Source organism: Gasterosteus aculeatus, chromosome 4 (genome assembly GCF_964276395.1).
Source record: "Gasterosteus aculeatus chromosome 4, fGasAcu3.hap1.1, whole genome shotgun sequence".
NCBI lineage: Eukaryota > Metazoa > Chordata > Actinopteri > Perciformes > Gasterosteidae > Gasterosteus > Gasterosteus aculeatus.
In genome coordinates this window covers 30,403,818-30,420,787 of record NC_135691.1, presented here as the reverse complement: position 1 = coordinate 30,420,787, position 16,970 = coordinate 30,403,818, and the positions used below count along the sequence as shown (strand labels likewise).

The following is a 16,970-nucleotide window of genomic DNA, read 5'->3' as shown; positions in this document are numbered from 1 at the left end:
TCTGCACATTACTTCATCAAACAGACACACACATTCATCGCATTTGCCGTCTTCAGCTCTGCTATTAGATCACACTGAAATTAAGATAAACATATAAGAGGTAGAAATAAGATATGAGTTGAACTAAAGACAGGAATTTGTGTCAAAACGTATTGTGCCAGAGTGAGATGAACCATAAAGGACAATAAACCTGTGAGAGGTTCATGGCATCTCGGGCCCAGTTGTCCACCAGTTTATGGAGGTCATCGGTGAAGGTTCCTTTCCTCTGGTGGGAGGCTGACATGTTGGGGGGGAGACACTGAGAACCCCCCTGGCTCTGACCCAGACCGCCAGAACCGCTCACTGCATTGGTGCTATTGGTCCCTGCGGGTGGAGGCGTTGGGGGGGGGGTTGGAGAAGAGCAAAGCACGTGAGATGTTGCACAAACCAGAAGAGGATCATTCAAGTTATCTGAATGAATGAGAATGCACTTCCTGTCTCGACCATGAGAAGGACGCGGCGCGGTGGGGACGGGGAGTTTTTAGGGCGGGTCAGCATGTCGACGCTCTTTTGTTTAGTTGTAATGATGATGGATGGAGATACGGGAGGAATGATGGTGCTGGAGCAGCATTTGAAAACACCGCAGACACTTAAGTGACAGAAACTAATACATTTCTGAATAGTAAACACTGCGTTCTCGGCAGATTATCACTCAGGTCTATTCTTTGACCATAAGATGGCACTGGAGCTCAGGTAGTGGGCTTTTAATACCAACCCGGAGCATCAAACTGATCCCAGCAAAGTCACTGCAGAGCATGAACGCAAACACTGCAGTGTTCTATAGAAGCACGCAGCCTCTCTTTGTTAACTTTCTCTATGAACTTGTATGATTCCTTAGTAGCTCTTTAACAATCCAATAGGAAATCAGTATGAGGGAGAGATTATAAAATAGTTTTTGTTCTTTGCTACGCGCTGCTGGTTTCAGATATTGTCACATAATTATCTCGGAAATAAAGGATTTGAATCAAATGTGGAACGCCAAAACTGCACTCAGATCTAATAATAAATCAAATTCACATTAGGAAATTGATTCAGGCCAGTGAAAGAAAGCATCAAGAACATGGTCCGCTATTATGATTTGACTCATGAGTCATGAATCAGAAAATTCCCCTACTGACGTAGTTTCTTTATCATCGTTTTTCTCACAATAGCGTTAATCCAGACTATGATTATATGACACAGATCTGTTCATATCAGATATCACGCGAGAGAAGACATAATACACACGGATTAGCCAGGAAATACAAAACTATACATTTTCTCAGACGGAGAACGGTCATGCTAAATAAAGTGGAGGAAAATAAGAACGAGCAGACGCTGAGTCATGACTGTCTGCTGCAGGGGGATTCTGGGCGATGTAGTTAAGACCACAAGCCATGACGGGAAAAGGGGGCGGGCAGAGGAGCCAACAGCTGTTCAGATGTGCTGGTGGATTTGTGTGTGTGTGTGTGTGTGTGTGTGTGTGTGTGTTTGCTCTCGGGTGCATGCACTGACAGCTGGAATCTGTGATGGTGGGTCAATTCAGTCATTTCAGTCTTCAAACCGGGGGGTGGGAGGGGGGGGTCCTTTGGTCCCGCAGAGTTTGAAAGAACAGCGTTTCAGCCGCTGAAATGACTGAATCGACAGCAGATCGAAGTTGGAATCTAAAGGACATTAGAGAGCAGGAGGAAGCGCAGGGGGAGCAAGTGCAAGGATGGAGGAGGGCATTGATGGAGGGAGGAACGAGCAAAAAGAGAGATAATTACTACAGAGCTGGTTGCAGGGGCAGACTTTTTTCACCATCTTCCCTGTGCGGCCGGAAGACAGCGATCGGAGGATTGGGAGAGAGTCAAGAGTTAGACCTCGCGCCCACAACACCCGACAACCACACACAATACATCCAAGTCAAACCAACAAATCACCGTGGGGGTTGAGTCGCCCAATAACATCTTCTACGTACGAACTGCACACGAATGCAGGGCACTACTTAAAAAAACGGAGTGTTTTCCCCACAGTAGTTAAAACTGGAATACGATATTCGCCTGTGTTTAACAGGTCTTTGATGCAAAGTGGAAGAGGTCTTTGGGTAACCAACCTCTCCCCCGAATTCTCACGTGAGTCTGAGTCCTCTCTGCAGCTCGGCCGTTCCAGAACTGGGTCGAATTAAAGATCAATATCATAGTATTCCGTTTCCAGACCTCTGAATTTAAACAGAATGAGGTGAAACAAAATGTCTTATTGTCAAGGACGGTCGCATGAACGATCAGATCAATGTTTTTCAGTAAGACCCGGGTCCGTCTCTCTCCCTTACTGGCTGTGCAGTCACAAGGACGAGGTGAGGAAAGGAGTAAGGAGGAGAGACAACGGGCCGGAGCTGCAGAGGCATTCATAAACACGTCTTTATGATGCACAACAACTGTGTCCAAGACAACATACAACGATTATAATGCCATTTAAGAAAAAAATTCATTGCAATAAAACAATTTTAAATCAAAATAAATAATACAATTTCTACGAATCTCAAGTCATCGTGTTGCACGTGTCTTTCCTTGTTAGTATGCTGGTTTTCACAGACACAAAAGGTTCAAAACGCAATCAGCGTTTCAGATGCCGACACAAAAACAGAACCGCAATGCACATTTCTATGATGGTATATTTGTGTCTTTCCTTCCCCTTTTACAGCCCCGCTCACTTCATCCATACCATAGGTTTTCATTTTGTAGCCAAAAAAAGCTAAAGCAAAACTAACCAATAATTTTTATATTTCTACTTACAAACAAATGTGCTTTCAAAACATTTTTTTTGTTTGGGTAATGAAGACACAAATATACCTTCATACATTTACAGTTGAGTAGGACTAGAGGTGAAATGGATGGAATGCTTGTTATCAAGCTTGTTGCCACGGAGAATTATTTAATTGGCAAAAATGTAAACATGCTGCACAATGAAGCGATCTGAACAATGTGCATTTTAGCTGATGGTTTACATTTTCCCGAGGAGTGCAATCTTTTAAAGGTTACATTTCAACAACCTACGAGGGACTTAAACTCCTTGTGGCCTCTAGGAGGGTTCCGGTGAAAATGAGCAATTTGTTGCCTTCCTTTTAAAGTGTTACTTTAAAACAGTCAACGAGTTCGGTTACAACGGTGGCATTGAACGTCAAGACTTTGTCAAAGGAAAACTATAAAGGGAGAAGGAAACAATGCTGCGAGGACAAAGTAAGACGACTATGGGAAGCTCTGTGCTGTTCAGTAAGTTACCTTTCCGTATCCTGCAGGAAGCTCTTATCCCTTTTCCTCTGTACCCTACCTCCCTCTGGATGTGCCAATCAACTGTACAGACTTTAATTCTGGTCATTTTGAGCAGAGCACTTGAATGCCAACTGCTGCAGTGGGGAAGCGCTCAGGTTTAAGAGCAGTCCATTGCACGCTCCCCTGGGAGAATCAATGTTTTCTATTAATGCCTGCAAAGCTGACTTTATTGGGGAGACACCAGCTCTCTGCAGGACACTGGTGATATCACACGCAGAGGGTCTTCCTCCATCGAAGGAGGAAACCCGCGGGAAGACAGGACGACCGTGACTTGACAGATATAAGAGTACAAAAATAAGAACAAACAGTACGTAAGGACAACGGGTCAAAAGAGAAGAGCAAAGGAATAAAGCGTTACACACAAAGAGCCAAGCAGGGCGTACTCAGAAAGCGCGTCCTCCTGCCGCCAGGCTTGACGGCCACACGCTCCGAACCCCAGCTGAACTTTACACAGCCTGAAGAGAGGGAGGAGGGAAGAGATGACGAACCAGGAGAGGAGAGCAGAAAGGAGAGAGGGGAGACAGAGAGAAAGGTAGAGGTGAAGAAGAGAAAAAAGGAGAGAAAACGGGGGGGAGCAACGAGACAAACAAGGAAAAATAGGTACATATAGACGGACAGGACAAAATCAAGTGAAGAAAGGAGGTACAGAGGAGAAGGGAGAATGTCAGTTAGCCGTCACGCTGCTTGACACACAGGGAGAAACAGAGGAAGATAGAAGACGATGTGGATCGTAACTTGTGAGCAGGTGGAGGCGAACAGACTGCATGCGTTTATGCAAAGTGTTTTCTGACGTTGCAGGAAGGGGGGGGGGTCATTGAGGCCTGCTGCAGGATTGCGAGCCTACCTGGGGTAAGAGCACACAGGCTGGGCACGGACAGCCCCGCCTCGCTGGTGTAGGCCGAACACAGGTGGTTGCTGGAGGGCGAGGGCCTGAGGGGCTGGAGCGGAGCGCCGGCGCACGAATCGGCGGATCCCCCCGGGGCCGACAGAGCCAGCTGGCCGGGGAGCGCGGCGGGGACGCTCTGGGCGGATAAAGTGCTGCCTGGAGGTAGCACAAGGCACGGGCGGGAGAGGACAGGGCAGTAACGACACACCGCAGAGACCAGAGGCACACAGAGACAAAGAGAGTGGACGAATAAGACATCCGTCACCGTGGACATTTACAAAAAGACACCAACATCCCTCCTCCACCGCTCCCCCCCAACACACAACCCCACCGCACGCAGACACACAAGTACACAGAGAGAGAGACAGGCGGAAGGAGCAGTCAGAAATGTTGAAGCACTGAGCCTGCACCCGTACCCGCGTGCACGAGAAACCAAGCACATCAACACACACACACACACACACACACACACGCGCGCACATGCACATGCACGCATAAACACAGACAGAGTCACGTTAGGGACCATTCCGGATGAAGTGTAGGATTAAAGATGTCAGTTTGACCAAATGACAAAAACGACACATTTTCTCACCGACCTCTTGTGGTAGCAAAGTATGGTGATATTTTTTTGATTTAAGTCGCCCAGGTTTCAGTGAGATGAGATGTTTTAGCCATCTGTAGTAGGTCAACAGTCAGCAGCCATGCTAGCAGCTTTTGGATTTGGGTAATTGCTTTAGATAGATACGAACGTCAACATAATTAACAGGCTAATGTTAATCAAGTTATGTCTTAACATATTTGCTAGCATGCTAATATTTGCTGATCACCACTAAACACAAAGGAAAACTGAGGATGACATCAGGGGTTTTGCACGTGCATGTCAATATTTTGACTTTTGGAAAAAAGTGTAAATGTCAACTATTTTCAGTTGTCTTTCTGAAAATGCTGCTTTTATATCTGGGGCATTGAGCAACATACACTCAATCTCATTCACCTACAAAAAAATGTATAAGTCAAATCCTGGACAAATAAAACCAACCACAGCATTGCCGGTAACCACTAGAAATGAGCAAGAAAGCATGTTTCTTTGAACTTTGGGAGAACCAACTCTTCAGTTCTGTTTAAACAAGCGCCTACCTGGCTGTAATGGACTCTTGCTGCTGTGCACAGAGCTGGTTCTGGATGATTTGGATGATTTGCTTTTGGTGGGACGTCTCCTTCTGCCAGTTGAGCCCAAAACTGGAGGGAGCACTGCAGTCGGAGGCACCTACACAGAGTCCGAAGAAAGGATGGTTGTTTGGTGACATTCTATCGGAGGTATAATGTTTGTGGTGCGCAGTGAAGTTGAGTTACCTTTCCCAGCCTGGTGAAGAGGCTGTCTATTTCCTCCTTCTGCCGGGAGTGCAGGGCCTGAAGCTCACGCATGTGCCTGGTGGTAGAAAGATGGAATGAAAAATATTCATGAAGAATGAAACATTAACAGGCAGAAGAAAAGAGCAGCGACGCAGCGCCGAGAAAGAAGCAACAAAAGGAACGTGGGCGGTTAACCTCATTCATCAGGGTGGGAGAAGAGGAAGAGGAGAAAAGAGAAGCACGGCACAGCTTTTTTATCTTTGTGGGGCACAGAAATAGAACACAGAAGAAGGCTGAATCTAGTTCAGTTCAAAGCAATGCAACCCAGTGAAGTGAAAGAAGAGAGGCTTAATAGGATAACACAGCTGTTTTCTCTCTGAAGTGTTTTTCGGGAAGACTAACTTTTCTCTGAGGTGGCTGACTTCCAGCTTGAAGTCTTCATCCTCAAATTCGGAGTCGTTGTCGCTGCTGATGTAGGAGTTATTAAAGGAGTTGTTGTTCAGACTGGGCAGCGAGGCTCTGTGAGCAGAGTCTGTACTCATTAACGGCCCAGGGTTACTGGGGCCGTTAGCGGGCGAGGCGGCGGGTGGAGGCGTCGCCCCGGACTCCGTGCTCTGCTCCTGGGCCCGACTGACTGAGAATCTACCAACGCGGGCCTCTGGTTTAGTGGTAACCTGAAAGAAAACGGCAACATATTCAAAGAGATCATGAACGAGTTGACGGTGGGACAAACAAAAGCATTTCTCTTAATGCGCGTTAAAGAAGATGTGAACGGGCAATACCTGGAAGCGTCCGATGGTCGAGGTGGGCACGGGAGAAGTGCAGGGTGAGGTGAGGGGGGAGGGGTGCTGGGACCCTCCAAGAGTCCGTTGGGGGAGTCCGTCCACAACGTCGCCTCCCTGTCCTCCTGCCCCGCTCAGAGGAGACGGGGAATCCTTGTGCAGCGTATTCTCCGGGCTTGACATACTGGAGGAGGAGGAGGATGAAGAGGAGGAGGAGGTGGTGGTGGAGGAGGACTCGATGCACGCGGGCCGTTGGACAGAAGGAGTTTCGGTGGCCAATGAGACCTATTTGGTGACAGGAGTCAGGGAAAAGGGAGCAATGTTACAGACTCACTTAAAATCCACAAACTCAGGCAACCTGAAATTCATGATAGACCTCTAATAATATTTGATATGTCAACTTTAGACCCTTTGTAAAGAAAACGCGTAGATATTCATGAATGGCCTGACGTGTAAGTACAATCTTGCCTGAAATCTTCCCAGTTTGATTCCACCAGGATGAGGAGGACCACAAGACGACCCAGTAATTTCCTCCAGAGATAAGGGAACTTAAAGACAGATGTTAAAATTATTAGAGGGACAGAAAAAAGCAGATATGGAATCAGAAATATAGATTCATATACATACTTGGTTGTCCTGCTAGAGGTGCGCCACTCTGAGACACCTACGGGCAGCATCGGGAATAGAATAAAGTGTGTGAGTACTGAGCGGTGTCATTGAAATATAATGGCAGTATGAGTAATATTCAAACACGTGTGTGTGTGTGTGTGTGTGTGTGTGTGTGTGTGCGCGTGCGCGTGCGTGTACCTGTGTGTGAGTGCTGATGGGAACGGCCTCTGGGCTCAGTGCTCTCCTCAACTGAGCATCAAGGTCCTCTAGAGGCTGCTGGGACTGGAAAAAGACAACATACACGTTTAAGATAAACACATGCAAGTGGAAGCAAACAGGCACACACACACACACACACACATCTGCCAATGAAGCACATTAGTAATGCAAAAGGTACAATATTATTTTCACTGCCACTCAGCAAAGTCTGCACATTGTAAACAGCACCTCTCACAACACACACACACACACACACACACACACACACACACACACACACACACACACACACACACGTAAGGTTAAATGCAGAGACTCTTCTTTGACGGTAGCATATACACAAAAGTGTGTAATGTATTTCTTGATGTCACACCGTAGAGTTGTACTGTTTAGTCTGATGTGTGCGTAGTTATTTAGTGTGTAAAAGTACAATGGAGATGAACCAATAATGTCTCACAAGCTTTTAACATAGTCAATATGCACTATGAGTCAGATGCATTTCCGCAGAACAGAATCACTATTTATAGACAGCAGATATAGCAGATACAGCACAACACAATAAACACAAGCATTACAGGCTCAGCTGCATACAGTGTTGCTTTTCACTGGTAATCCAACTAAAAATGAACAAAAAAACACCTGTATTAGACAAGGTCCGGGGAAGGACGGCGGGAGTTCTGAAGGAGGAGAACTGGCCTAATCCCAGAGAAAGAGAGTCGATGAAAAGACAGAGTGGGAGAAATAAGAGCAAAGATTTCAAGAGGGGGTTTAAGAAAGTATTTGATGTGAAGAATGTTAAGAGAAATTTGCATGCTAGTTAAATTGTAAGAAAAGTGAGCGGAAATATCTTGCAACACTTGTTATTTGTAAAGATGAAATAATCTATGGCTTCGTAACATTTCAAAGTGTAGCACTATAAATGACTTTCTCTTCAAAAAGCTGGTTGAGGAAGAGGAGAAATAACCACAGAATTCTCAGCAGTTATCTAGAGTACAATAACTGGTGCTCTAACTACATCTATACAACCAGTATACTGGCTCACTCACCGTTGTCCTGGATAAAGGGGTTTTGGATGGAGTGGTCTGGCCAAAGGATGAAGTAGGTATGACTGAGGAAACTGAAACCACAAAGTCAGTGAGCAGCATAATCAAAGGAAATTGTTATCTGACCCGGCACGCACAACCACATTAATGCACCTACCGATGGGTGACGGGGTGGTGATCGGTGTTCCAGGTCCCTGGATGGGGAGAGGTGACCCGAGTAACAGGCTGGAGGGGGGCTGAGGGGGATTGGCTGGCTGACTGGAGCCAGGTGTGGTGACAGATGTGCCGGAGGTAGAGCAGGGGCCCTTTGGGGACGATGTACCTGGAACAGGAGCTCCAGAGGCAGGGTCGGCTGCCAAGGTGTCTCCTTGGGGTCCACCGAGATCCATGAAGAGAGAACGCAGCTTCTTCTCCAGAGCTTGGATGTCGTCCGGTTTGCCTTGCGAATCAGTGAATGCCTCACACCTGTGAAAAAGGTTCAAGCGAGGTTTTACAGCTCTGCTCCATGAACGAAAAAAAATCAGTGTTTGATACTCAAGATGGTCCCAGAAAAGTGACGAGTCTGAATTAGTAAATGAACTAAGATTAAATAAAGACATCTCTTCCATCGCTCACCTTGCGTCGCATTCCCCAGAGTGTGTGTGCGTCAGCCCGGGCAGGGCTACCATCTGCGGCTGGGAGTGGACAGAGGTTGGTTGGACTGAGGGAACACCGGCGGTCGCCAGCTGAAGCCCCACGGCGGAGGAGGAAGGGGGGCTGTGGACGGGGTGGGAGGCAGCAGAGGGAACCGGTAGGGGGCCAAGGATCGCCGTGGTGGGGATGACAGAAGTGGAGGAGGGGGGAGAGACCGACGGAGGATCGGGGGACACTTCTCCGGAGCCTGGAGGGGAGGACACGGGAGGAAGGGTCTGGGCAGGAGGAAGGGAGGTGAGCATTGTCGGGGGGACGCTGGCGGGTGCTAAAGCAGAGGGTGCTGAAGTAGCAGCGGCGGTTTGAGGCTGGGCGAAAGCCTGGGGCTGAACTTGTGCTGGGCCCTGGACCTGCACCGGTCCGTGGGGTTGGGACACAGCCTGTGGCGCCACCTGTGACTGAAGGATGGACTGATTCACCACAGAAGGAGGAGGGGAGGAGGAGGAAGGGGGGCTGAGACTGACGGCGTGCTGAGAGGAGGGGGCGGAGCAGGTCGGGGGAGGAAGAGAGGCAGCAGAGGCCTGCTCCTGTGCCCGGGTCAAAATGGCCGTGGCGTCCGCAGTGGGGGTGACGAGGCTGGCCTGTGGGGGCACACATGCTAACGCGGGCTGCAGGAGAGGATGGGTGGAGTGGATTGAAGCTGGGGCGGTACTGGGTCCAGCATCAAACCGGCTCTGTCGGAGCTCGGTGAAGGCCTGTTGTAAGCTGATCACTCCAGCAGACAGGGACAAGCCCACACCTTGAGCCGGAGTCTCAGGTGGAGCTGAAGGTGGAGGAACTGGGAGAAGAAGAAAAAACGTTTAGGTTTGTTAGGTGAATCGAGGTCACTGTGTTGATGAGATTGAAGTGATATCATTGTCTTATTGCATTTCAACGGTCATGGAATGTACTTCAAAAGCATTACAGCTTTGCAGAGTTTTTGTTAAAGCTTGATAAGAAAAAAAACGTGCAACATGGGTCTTCATTTCTTAGAAGCCATCTATGTCTACAAATTTTATGTGGAAGTCCAACAAGTAAGGCAAACAAATCCTTCCTTTTGGAAAAGAAAAGGAGTGAACTGCTTGTGCGACGCATCCCCCCCCCCCACACACACACACACAGCTAACCAATTGGAGGAGGTGCCCGGGCAGGAGAAGGAGATGTGGGAAACCTTTGTTCCTTCAGCCTGGCTTCAGGCACGGGGCTGACGATGAACCTGCGACCTGCTGAATGGACCACTTGGGCAGTCGCACTGGGAGGGGTGTCTGTGGAGAGGTGCACGTCAAAACATCGGTTCATCTCAGACAGAATGATATGCAAACTGCTGTCCTTATCTACAGGTAACCTGCTAAAACAGCAACAGGAAGCTTTGTGAATTGAAAATAGAAGCTTTAAAGTAGGAAAAGTGTGTAAAAATTCTGTCATGTCTACATGATTCAGCTCAAGGAAACAAATGCTTCACACAGATGCTTCGAGCCTCGTCTTACAGTTGCTCCACTGCCACTCAAACTAGTGCAGGTTGTTCTACTAAACCGGTTTTGTTTAGTTTTACCTGGCATGGGGACAGATATAGCAGGAATCTGCTGCGCCATATCACCTTCCATCTGTGGATAAACAACACAACAAGGATAGATGGTGTAGAAGAAATATGGATACATATTTAAGACTGAAAAGAAGAACTGTACAGTGGATATAAGCAAGTATTTCACCCTTTCATCAATCAAGAACATCAGCGGCCTGAAAAAGGGAGAAAGCAATGAAGACTGAGTGTTGTAATTACCTGGCTGTTGGTGTCTCTCTCCAGACCCTTCTCATCTGCGTTCTCTATCACCTCTCGAACCTGCTCGATGAATGACTCCCTCTCACTCTCCAGTATGAACTCGCTCTGGACCTGATGTGAGAAGATGCGTGTGTTTGTAATGTGGGACAGAAACAAAGCTGGTTTGTACCACCGACGTGTCATTTAAGCTCTGTGTGGGAACCTGCTGATTTCTCAATGAAAGCACAAGGACAGCAATTATGTGCCCCTCAGTGGTTTTGGGTGACAGAGGGAAGGTGGCACGCAAACTGGCATCTCAAGCATATTCACAGTGGCTTTGAGGTATTAATAGAGCTGGAGAGCCCTGAAATGAGGGCCTGTGTACCATGATCTGGGCAATCTCTTCGGGGTTGTCTCCGTCCAGGTCAAATCTGAACGTCACCATCTGCCTATTGTGGGTCTCCAGCTGACACTCTGCTACCCGGTCTCCTCGGTTGGAGATCTTTTCACACACACAGACAAAGATGCATCAGATATCTCTAATAGATGTTTCTCATGTAAAAAAAAAACAAGCAATTCATTATAAGTTTATAGAACGTGCAATCACATTGAGGACATGCAGCTTCGCCTTTGAGGTCTTCTCATGGCGCGATCGGCTTCGAACGGAACGCCTCTGATGCCGCTTGGTGGAGCGCCCCTCGTGGCGACCCCCTCCTCCCTCGTTGCCGTCACTCAGACCCGAAGTCTCAGAGTGGCCGCTGAGGTACAGAGGCGTTCAAATTCAAAAAGATGAAATGTGAACAAGGATATTTGAGCGGTTCGGGCAGCGTGTTTGCTTGGTTGCACATGTATTACCTCTCTATAGATGAGAGAACTTGAGGTGGCTGCAGTTGGGACTGGGACAACTCTGAAGACTGAGAGGCAGACTGAAACACACGCACATGAAAATGCACAATAAAACACACACGAGAATCAAGATGATCGCTATCAACACAAACACCAGCGACATTCAGGGAAAGAAGATGTAGCAGGAAGGAATGAAACTTAAGCAAAGTTAGACAAAAATAAAAGAGAAATTTACCTAGAAGGTAAGAAGTAGGTTCATATTTTTAGGGTAAAACTAGGAGTCGTGGACACATTAAAATTGGTCCCAACCAGTAAAACTACAGCATGGAAAAAAAGTACAGAAGTAAGAACTTCCAAAAATAGGAAAACGATGGTGTTTTATAATGTTATGTATTTATAATTGAAAAGTTGACAGAGATATTGAAAATATGGGGAAGAGATATAGCAGAGTTCAACTCCTGCAGACCTTGAAACAGCAGACCAACACCAACGATCCAGGACTCCTTTTAAACAATTATTGCACTTCTCTTTTCAAAAGTAAGTCAGCGTTGCTACACTCAACCAAGCCACAAAAGCTAGTAAACCACGGACTACTTATTCAATGTGGTAAAACCAAATAAGAATATATCAGCACATCAAACAAGACTATGAAAACATTCTTGCATCTCATATAACATGCGGCTATCGTAGGAATTCCATAAAAAGCCACGTTCAAAATCCAACAATCTCAGGCAAACACCTGTAGTATTCAGGCGAGGTCTCACTGTCTATAACCAGTACCTTGGGCGGGGCTTCCACGGGAGTATCGGGCGGAGCCGTGACTACACTGATGATTGGCACCACCGTGGCCAACGGCTGAGGCACAGGAGGAGAAGGAGGAGAGGAAACAATAGTAGGCAGCGCCCCGACAGGGAGGGGCAGAGGAGAGGGAGGGGAAGCCACGGCCGCTGTCGGCATGGTAACAGGGAGGGACCGCGACAGACAGGGCAGTGTCACCATGGGAACGGAAGATGGGGTTAAGCTGGGCTGAGAAGAGGAGGAAGAGCCGGTTGCAGGCAGAGGAGGAGGCAGAAAGGGAAAATAAAGGGAAAAATAAGAAGGTAGATGAGGCAGAGGGGACAGGTAGGAGGAAAGGGAGCAACGTCATAGGAAGGATGAGGAAGAAGATCAACCCGAGCAAAGATATGAGGTAAATCGCCTCGGTAACGGAACAGTGAGCTAAAGCTGGTCTGTATTTTCACCTCAAAGACTTTAAAAATTAAAACTACTTGCTAATCATGTGAGTGTGGTTCTTTATCGATTACCACGATAAATAAATAAAGTTAAAGTTAAAAGACACTGGGAAAAACAACCATGGATAGTTCACTGGAACATTGATCAAATCAGTTTAGTGACGACGTCTCAAATAAAATAACAAAGGTTGTGTAAAACACACAGAACTCTTATGAACATGCAAACACAAACACAAGCTAACCAGGATAATCCACACAAATGAGCACCACTTGAATGAATGCAATTTAAAAGAAGGTAAAAGCGAACATTAGGCTATTAACTCAATACACCACCTCACCACACGCATACATACAAGGTGCCAGTCAAGCATGAGATAAAAACAACACAGATCCACGCAAGTCAAGAACTCAACATGGGATCTTTACATTTCCTGCATTGTATTACTGAATTAATTTACCCACGACAAAACGTGCAGCGATGAAAATAACAACCAGTGAGGTGAAGGACTGACAGGTAACCCCTTGATTGGACAGTTTTGGCATTTGCCACTATGCATAACAAGGACCGTTGGAGGAAATGAAACTTTAAGAAGATAGAGTTTGAAGGAGCATTACATCTGGGGCAAACTACCAACGAGGATTGTCAGCAGGATTCACTGAGCACATCACGTACAGACACACGGGGGCCTCGACAGTACGTACGCTACAGCCACACACACTCGTACACGTCCTGCTACCTGAACAAGGACTAGCTGAGCAGCTTGGTACAGCAGATACAGATGTTCTATACTGGGAGACGGACTCAAGGCGAAAAACTGAACACACACACACACACACAATCAAACATTTGTTTACACATACATTGGTACGGACAAGTACATAGTTAATTGCATAAACAAACATTAGGACAAACCCGGGTTGATAAGTGCAGGCAGCAGGCCAGAGAGTGGAAAGAAAAACAGAAGAAACCATCTGAGCTGACGAAGAAAGGAGACGACAAGCAAAACGCGCAGCAACAACACTCAAATGTGATGAATATGAAGACTAACGGCGACTGTGTGTAAATGCGGCTGAAGACTTTAATAAACCACTGTTTAATAAATTGGCTTTGGCATTGTATGTGTGACATGACTGGATAACATCAAACTATGTAATTACTATATGTATGTGTTGTTTCAGTGAAGGTCGATGCAGATGCTTTGTGATCTGCAGCCCCAGCTTGCGTCCATTAGCAACGTAGTTTACAAAGTATTGTTTTATTTATATATATATATATATAGGGTGCGTTTCATCAGTGGTGCCGTCTTAACGTACCTGGGAAGAGGCCTGTGGAAGCGTTGTGTGCGTGGGGCTCTGGACTGATGTAATACTGTGACTGGATGAAACCACCTGGAGAGGGAATGGAAAAGAATGCGACACAGATATTAGTGGAAAAAAGAGAGGAAGGAGAATTATTCAATATCAAAATAAGTGTACATGCGTACACAATACTAATTTTATAGCTAGTGTTGTTCCCAAACGTGATTACCTGGATAAACTATAATCCGACTTGGTAAAAGTGGGAGAACAATATTATCTAATTAAATTCTGTTCGTAATAAACCCCCTGCATTGTCAATTTCCTTATTGCTTGTCAATCAATATTAATATGAAAGTATCTTGTAAACTACAAACACAATATCAATACAAGTGTTTTGCTATTTCAAAAATGGACATTTCATGAGTGACAGCGAGATCCTCCTTGTGGCAGTGGCAAGTGGGTGGCATCAAACTTGAGAGCCCCACCCCCTACACGGAACCCGCCGGTCCAAACCTAAAATTAGCCTCTGTAATAAGAAGACGGGGGCTCACGTGTCTCAAATAAAATTAAATAAAATAAAATATTTACAGCAGCTGACCTGTCGTACAAATAACAGTTGTTTCTGGGGAAAATTGGCTCCTCCCACCCAGCGTGCCGTTGTGACGCCGACTGATTTACTGGCGATTGCCGCTGCCTGTCACAAAGTTGCCACCCACTTGCCACTGCCACAAGGAGGATCTCGGCCTTACTGCATTTCATTCATTCCATCCTTTGAATTTCTTCATTACTGATTCACATCCAATTTCATGCTTAATCAAATCAGCTTAGGGTCGCAATTAGTTCACGGCAGTGGCTTGTGCTGGGGGGGTCCCTCAAAAAGACTTTGCTATGACTGCAGGCAAAGTGGAAGCTCTGTGGGAGTCGATACCTTGAGGCAAAGGCAACAACTTCAAAGTGAAAGCCGACGTGCACGGTTATTGCTGTACAAGCACATGCGGTGGACACGAGAGGGAAGACTGGATGTCTAAAAAGGGCCCCTTTTTTTTAGGTTGCTTAAAAATGGTTTTGAGTTTCCTGACCTGTTGAGGGGTCCCGGGAGGATTTGGCTGGGAGGCGACGGGGACCAGCGGCGGTGCCGGAGAGGACTGGGGCGTGGGAGTCTGTTGCTGTGGAACAGATTTAGAGAAAGACAGACAGAAGTGTGGACAGAGAGGACGTGGTGTCGAGGGACATCGGAAGGTGGGAGGGTAGGGGGGAAATCGAGAGAAATTGGCAATGAGGAGAAAAAGAAAAAACGAGAAAAGACTAAATCAGAGCACGTTGGCATTTTGGTCAAGAAAGAAAGTGTACATTGAGTGCAAACACAAGGTACTTCTGCAGCACACGTATTGGTCTACATATTCTTCTTGTGTATGCACACATGCACACAGTAAACGTCCATCTATACGGCAACAGATACACGCGCACCAATACCAACTGCATTCACAGTTCGTAGTGTAGCATGGACAGTACAGTCACAGAACTGGGGTTAGGCAGGGTGTAAGTACAGGGGTCGTTCTTCACATGCAGGTCAAACCCTTAGTGATTGGTAGTGATATTAAGTCAAAGAAGCAATAAGTAGAAACTGGAATACAGGCGTCATATCTTGCAAATAACCGTACTGCTGTTTTCCCTGAGATGTTGTTCTATGGCGTTTGATGAGATAGGAGTCATGGATGTGGCGGCTGACTCGGTCTGCTCCTGATGTCGGTGTTCGGGGGGAAACCAAAAGCTTGAAACTGTAAACGGGCCCGAGTCGTGTTTGGTTATAAAAGATCGCCGGATGTAAAAGAAATGGTGAGCGCTAGGAGAAAAAAAGATATCAGACTCTATCGTGAGTTTGAGTTTTTGAGATTTCATCCGGATGCTGCACCACGTGACCCTGAAAGCAAACTTTTGTTTCGATCTAAACCGCTCTTTCAATGATGCGCAGAAGAATCCTTAAAGAAAGTCTGAAATGTTACGGATCTTCTGCCTACTTACAGTCAACATAGATTTTGGAATGATTGATTTTTCGATCCCGGTACGTTCCCGGGGAGCATCGAGCACCATCCCTTCCTGAATCCTTCAGATAATCTGCAGCGCGCCGGCATGCGGGCGGCTGTGTGCTCTCCTACGGACTCGATCCTTGGAAGGATTTTTACAACTTTCTACTGCTCGTGAAGCACGGGCGTCAGAGACACTGCTACCTTTTTCTTAACATCATAAGCAGTCACGGAGAGATAAAGAATATCACGACAGCTAGATAGCTATTAAATAAAATTCATGGCAAGAATAGTTAGAAGGATAATGAGTAGTGACAGATAAAGGCTGAAGCAAAAGGGATGTTTCAAATGAAAGAAAAAAAGTAAAGGGAACACTGATAGTATCAGCGTTCTAAGGGCTCAATGAATTTGATATGTGACCTTTGAACCTTGTGTAGGAGGTTGATTTCCAGTGGGGGGGGGGGGGGGGGGGGGGTAACACTACAATGTTCTACATTAAAGAACTGACTTAAAGCCGAGCTCTTTAGCAATTACAACACAAAACAACAGACAGAATGCAAAATATTCAAATTAAAGGCTATCTGAATGGTTACATCGGAAGTTTTGTCTAAGTCCCCTTTATTTTGTTGTATGTTTCTGGGTGTTTGTACATACAAATCAACAAAGTCTCAAAGCTTCATCATACTTCAATCTTTTTCTTCATTTGTAACGCACTATTCATTGTGCACGTGATTAAATCACCGTTGTTTGAGTTAAATTTCATCGTTTGAGGCCCAAACAGACTTTGGATTTGTAAGAGTAAGAATGTGAGTATACTGTACAGTATACTAACACAAACACACATTTCTCATACACATTTGTATATGAACATACAGACAACATGTTACTTACTGATTTTCACAAAAAAAGTAAAAAGAAAA

General features: G+C 46.2%; 1 protein-coding gene across 15 annotated transcripts in view; it reads right to left on the bottom strand.

Annotated features, from left to right (window-relative positions):
- The window catches only part of wnk1b (WNK lysine deficient protein kinase 1b), a 66,184-nt gene that overhangs the window by 5,180 nt on the left and 44,034 nt on the right, over window positions 1-16,970 (bottom strand). For 5 of the 15 annotated variants that reach the window (XM_078100257.1, XM_078100258.1, XM_078100264.1 and 2 more), the window contains 24 exons: window positions 15,106-15,192; window positions 14,042-14,116; window positions 12,276-12,521; window positions 11,505-11,575; window positions 11,257-11,407; window positions 11,035-11,151; window positions 10,671-10,781; window positions 10,443-10,494; window positions 10,018-10,155; window positions 8,837-9,689; window positions 8,379-8,686; window positions 8,225-8,295; window positions 7,818-7,874; window positions 7,158-7,241; window positions 6,978-7,014; window positions 6,819-6,898; window positions 6,351-6,635; window positions 5,971-6,242; window positions 5,569-5,644; window positions 5,353-5,482; window positions 4,174-4,371; window positions 3,692-3,784; window positions 1,785-1,826; window positions 191-363 (listed from right to left, as the gene is read on the bottom strand). In XM_078100257.1, coding sequence (XP_077956383.1) covers window positions 191-363; window positions 1,785-1,826; window positions 3,692-3,784; window positions 4,174-4,371; window positions 5,353-5,482; window positions 5,569-5,644; window positions 5,971-6,242; window positions 6,351-6,635; window positions 6,819-6,898; window positions 6,978-7,014; window positions 7,158-7,241; window positions 7,818-7,874; window positions 8,225-8,295; window positions 8,379-8,686; window positions 8,837-9,689; window positions 10,018-10,155; window positions 10,443-10,494; window positions 10,671-10,781; window positions 11,035-11,151; window positions 11,257-11,407; window positions 11,505-11,575; window positions 12,276-12,521; window positions 14,042-14,116; window positions 15,106-15,192 — 3,807 coding nt within the window. Of the gene's footprint in view, window positions 1-190; window positions 364-1,784; window positions 1,827-3,691; window positions 3,785-4,173; window positions 4,620-5,352; window positions 5,483-5,568; window positions 5,645-5,970; window positions 6,243-6,350; window positions 6,636-6,818; window positions 6,899-6,977; window positions 7,015-7,157; window positions 7,242-7,817; window positions 7,875-8,224; window positions 8,296-8,378; window positions 8,687-8,836; window positions 9,690-10,017; window positions 10,156-10,442; window positions 10,495-10,670; window positions 10,782-11,034; window positions 11,152-11,256; window positions 11,408-11,504; window positions 11,576-12,275; window positions 12,522-14,041; window positions 14,117-15,105; window positions 15,193-16,970 lie in introns of all 15 variants that reach the window. The other 10 variants (XM_078100263.1, XM_078100266.1, XM_078100268.1 and 7 more) reach the window with 8 other exon arrangements.